The sequence below is a fragment of the Siphateles boraxobius genome, unplaced genomic scaffold (assembly GCF_051911475.1).
Source record: "Siphateles boraxobius isolate OS27281-9 unplaced genomic scaffold, OSU_SipBor_1 66, whole genome shotgun sequence".
Taxonomy (NCBI): Eukaryota; Metazoa; Chordata; class Actinopteri; order Cypriniformes; family Leuciscidae; genus Siphateles; species Siphateles boraxobius.
In genome coordinates, this window is record NW_027509193.1 from 16208070 (window position 1) to 16213340 (window position 5271).

Below are 5271 nucleotides of genomic sequence, written 5' to 3' on the forward strand. Positions count from 1 at the left end.
TACAAAATACGACGAGTTCATCTTCCTTAAGGCTGAGGTCGAGCCGAGTCAGAGCATCAACAAGCCCAAACAACTTGCTTGGATAATGACGAGGCCGATTGGTATAATCGAAACAGTCGGCTGTTCATGCATTGCAGGGCTAGGAAAATCTTGTAGCCATGCAGCAGCTGTCATTTGGAAGGTAGGTATAGGCTGTTAGAGCGATCTTGCTCAGTGTTGGGAGTAACCCGTTACAAAAGTAATGCATTACAGTAACATATTACGTTTTGCTGTAACGCAGTAGTGTAAGGTATTACTAATCAATTTTCAGTAATATTTTACTCGGTACATGTTCGGCAAGACTTGCGTTACAACAGACTTTTAGTTTTAATTGTAAAACAAACAAACCAAAAAAAAAAAAAACAGCAAGACCGCCAGACATTAACGAATGAAAGATGCAAGTAGGCTAAATTAACTGTTCGTGGTCAGTCAATAGCCGCGTGTGGTGTCCAAGTCTGTAATTAAAGACTAAACGGCAGCGTCTGATATATTTGTATAGCGATTTATTTTTGACAGGAGTGCCGTGAGGTATGATTTCGGCCTCTGTGCTCACGCTGGCCAGAGGAAAAGCGGCTAATGGTGAAAATGGCATGAAGATATGGCATATCGTTACAGCCTTAGTCATTTTAGAATGTTAAGTTCTACTTCTGTATAGTTATTTTGGTGAAAGTAACTCAAAAGTAATACAGGAGTAATGTAACGCAGTACAATTCTGAGACAGTAATATTGTAAGGTAATGAATTACTTTTAAATAACAGTAACAAGTAATGTATAATGTATTACAGTTTGGAAGTAACTTGCACAACACTGATCTTGCTACACATTAAATCTGTAAATTATTGAAAACAATAAAGAATACCCCTTACAAAAACAGCTTAACTGCAGTTTTTATTCTAAGTAAAGTGCAGGACAATGTCTGTGTTCGAAATATTGAATTTATGCAGTAGCCTACTGTAGTGTGCAATGCCGTTAATGTACAAAAATGTCATCAACATTATGTTATGGCTGATTCAGGTCCAGAATGCAGTGGTTAGTGGAAAGACAGGGCTTGCATGTACTGACACACAGCGGAGATGGAATGAAGGAACATCCAAGAACCTTCAGCCCAAGCGTCTGAGCCAGATTCATTTTAGGCACCACAAGGCAGAGGATGAGTATGAGGAAGAGACTAGGGCAGTTGGCAGTCAGCTCCCAAACACACCACAGTATCAGTCCCACAAAGACTTTAGAGAGAGTGTGGACAAATCTCTAACAAAACCTCTATTTCTTCTCAAGAATACACTACTGGAAAAGTGTTACAATGCCACTCCATCAGCAGAACCAAAGGGGAGTTCAAAAGAACAGGGAACCATCAATGATTTAACAATTTTGTCACATCAAAATCATGACAATGATCTGAGTTGTGTGAAATGCCAAAAATTCTACCAGGCTTATGTTAGTATGGATGGCAAACAAGCTGATACACTAGAACTTGAGACGAGGGGGCAGAGTGCATCTGATCTGTGGCACAGTTCTAGGAAACTTAGAATCACAGCCAGTTCAGCAAAGAAGGTGCCTGTACGTGCAGGCACAAATAGTGAAAAGTTTTTGTGTGAGCACTTTTACCCCAGCTTTCGTGGTAACTATGCCACTAATTATGGGAAAGAAAATGAAGAAACAGCTTGCAACCAATTGAAAGAACAGGGAATGAACATAACACACACAGGCACAATTGTATGTGGGGCAGAGCCATGGTTATCAGCAAGTCCAGATGGAATCATCAACTCCTGTGAGCTCTTAGAGATTAAATGCCCCGTCCCAAATAAAAATCACCAGACACTCAGTGAACTGTTATCTCAGAGATTCAGTGATTTTAAGGTAGTGGATGGAAAACTTGAGGTTCAGAAAACTGGTAGCCGGGGCTATTACATGCAAGTCCAACTAGGAATGTTTTGCACAGGTCTCAAGACAGCCAGACTGATGATCTGGACACCAGATGAGAGTTTGGTATTTAGTGTACCATTTGATGAGCTGTTTGTCACAGAACAGGTGAAACGGTTGAGAGCATTCTACTTCTCATCCATGCTGCCTCAACTTGTTGATGAATTTGCTGAGGGGCGGCTTAAGTTTGATGGGAGATACACTGAAATTGTGAGGAAAATGTAAAGAGAGAGTAAGGAAAGACAAATGTGACCAAGTGCCATTGTTAGTGCCCACTGTTGAAAATAATTCAATTTACAGCAATGAAATGTTAATTCATGTTTATTACAACTCACTTAATTCCATGTTGATAAAAAAATAATCAAATGTATACTGACAATGTCTGACATGGACAACATTTCAACAATTACAAATATTAAATGTGATTTCATTACCTCTACATTACAATTCTGGAGTTCATTTGAAGCTGCACTGAACGCTCCCCGTTAGTTTTTTTTTTTTTAAATGCATGAAGTGACCTATTGTTCGCCGTCACGAATGAGATCACCCCGCAAATTCACAAGGGCAGAACATATACGTAGAATTTTGTCTACTTTTGGGACCAGGGAAATAGGCACTACTTGTGATAAGATTTTAAACACCTTTAGGCGTCTGATGGCCCTTTCCACGTGTATTCTAACATTTGCAATTCTTCTAGTGGAAGTGACCTGTTCTTCAGTGAGTTGTGCACCTTTTTTTGTGAACGAGGGTATGACTAGGTTAACTTTCCTTTCGAAGAGTATGTCTCTAATTGTGAATCCACGGTCTGCCATGACCTCATCACCCGGTTGTAAGTACTCCAGAATCCCAGAGTCCATAGTAATAAACTTGTCACTACAGCGTCCACCATAAGCTGCAGAGACAAACATTATCAATCCACATGGAGCAATACTTACAAGGTACTTAACTGTATTATGGGAATAATAATGGCTATAGGACTCTCCTCTTGAGTCTAGGTTTTTTGGTTTTTGTAACAGGCTTTCGCTACAATCCAAAATGCATGTTGTGTTGGGGTATTTAGTTTTAAAAGCTTGTGGCATAGTCGCCCGAATAGTTTCCCGAGGAAGCCAAGGGATGAGGTTTCTTGTAACTTCCTCCAATTTGTCAATCCAGTAAGATATAATCTTACTTGACAAGCTCTCTGATATGAAGAACCGTCTGCTCAGATCACCAATCATGAGGTTCAATCTTAATTTCATTAATGTTAGGAGGACTTGGTCTCTTACAGACATTTTAAAAGACCCCGCAAACTGTTCAAGCACCGAAACAAGAGTATTAAATGTTTGAAGTGGAATGCCAGTGTACAGTAATGAGTCTGAATCATTGAGAAGAATATTATGCGCCACACTGCACTGTGTTGCTTGATGATGGACTTCTTTAGTGTTGGTGGCCAGCTTCGCATAACCATGATGCAGTAAGGCAGGGTCTTCCCACTGGGTCTGTATCGAACACTTGGTTGCTGTCCTGATGGTTGTGTCAGAAGAGGTGTCCTCACTGCAATCTAAGTTGACAATGAAAATCAAAATCAGGTTTCAGGCCTAATGTTGAGCTCTACTACTTCAGTAGCAGGTGGCAAGTTAAGTCATGTTATCTATAGCTATACCAATACTACTTACAGTTTTATGTAAAAGTTTAGGCACCCCTGTTCATTACTAAGATTTCAGTTTATCTTCTGTGCAGACACCAGGGACTAAGCACTGAGACCAGAGGAAGCATCTACAGGCTGTTGTAACTTTTGCACCCACTATTGTAGTATTGTTATTATATAACATTGTTGAAGTTGATTCTATAAATGCAATTTCATATCTCAAATGTCACTATTTGTAAACAAAATATCCGAAGGAAGTTACTGCTTCAAAATCACCCAGCAGATGATAAACTGAATTACCAGGGGTGCCTAAACCTTATTTATTTATTAATCTATGTATTTATTTATGTATTTATTTATTTAAAAAAAACGTTATAGCCTCCATCTAGACAAATCATTATCATCTCTGGTTGACCTAGTTGACCAACATAGCTTTGCATAATACAGGTTAGAATCTAACTGAACAACAAACAATGTATTAGGCTAACTTACCATCCTCATGGGTTGTGGATGTTTGCCGCTCATCCAAGAATGAAACCTCCGGAGTTGTGTCAGAGTGGAAGTGGGTGCATGCGCTGTAATCTATGTAAGCAATTTAAACACAAACTGGGTAAGTTAAATTGGAAACCCAGAAAAGATAGATAGATAGCCTACTTTATTGAACCATCACAACACTTAGCCAACTTGAGCGCAGCAGTGCGGCAGCATTAGGTTACATTTGGGCAATTAAAAAAATATATAATATAAAGATGTCACACAAATTACTTACGAGACTCTTCCTGTTCGTGCTGCACTTCAGTATTGCTGGTCGAAGCTGATGTCTGACTGTTAGCTTGTAGTGCTACCTCCAAGTTATCCTGGCACCTGATGAGTTTTCGCCTTTTCTTAACTGGCTGTCGTTCATAACCCAGGAATAACTCCGGATTCGGATGAAGCTCCGTTGGTTTGTGGTCGATGAAATGGTAAGAACAGACATAAACTCTCTTCGGTGGATTTTTTAGCTTTAGGGCCGCTAACCATTCTCTTGTTTTTGTCTCGTCCTTCGGCATTGAATGGAGTGCGTAGGGTGCTGGGCAACAGGTCAAGCGGGTCCGTTTATGTTGGAAACAGATCCCGTTCATAAAGTCCTTCAGTTTTCGCGTGTTGTTTGTGCACCCGACAACGGCACACGTTGAGCCACAAGGAGCCATTGCGTAGTCTGTCACATTTAATATTTATAAGTAATCAGTTTTCCTCCTTTTGTTTGTTCCCGCGAGTAGTGTCCCTTGTTTGCTAGCTTCATTGCTGTCGTCTGTCTCCCTGCTAAGGCTAAACCGGAACTTAGATACCGGCAACAGGAAGTATCGTGTGTCATGGCGACGCCCAATAAGACTCGCAGGAAAGTTGTGAATAGTAGGAAAGTAGGCACATTCGAACGCACTTAAGTCCAAATCTCGCGATAATTGGTACGTCACCCAGGTAATTCTCGCCTACTCTTTTGGATTAATACATACTTTTTCGCTCGCCTACTCTTTTCCCATACTAAATAGTAGGGAAGTATGCGGTTTGGAACGCAGCATATATGTGAGTAACTTGCGTGATTTTTTTTCCCAAACCACTTCAGTGGAAATCCCGCCCTGCAGCCGATTTAAAAGTTTTCATTGGTCATGTCAATCACTGTACTGATTGCCTACACCAAACACTGA

General features: G+C 40.4%; 1 protein-coding gene across 1 annotated transcript; it reads right to left on the minus strand.

Moving 5' to 3' along the window:
- Positions 1-2433: 2433 nt before the first annotated feature.
- On the minus strand, positions 2434-4830 carry LOC143721753 (uncharacterized). Its single transcript, XM_077212503.1, has 3 exons — positions 4356-4830; positions 4079-4168; positions 2434-3499 (listed from the first exon to the last, which is right to left on the minus strand). Exons 1-3 carry the CDS (start codon positions 4774-4776, stop codon positions 2478-2480), a joined length of 1533 nt encoding a protein of 510 aa, XP_077068618.1. The 5' UTR covers positions 4777-4830; the 3' UTR covers positions 2434-2477.
- Positions 4831-5271: the final 441 nt, after the last annotated feature.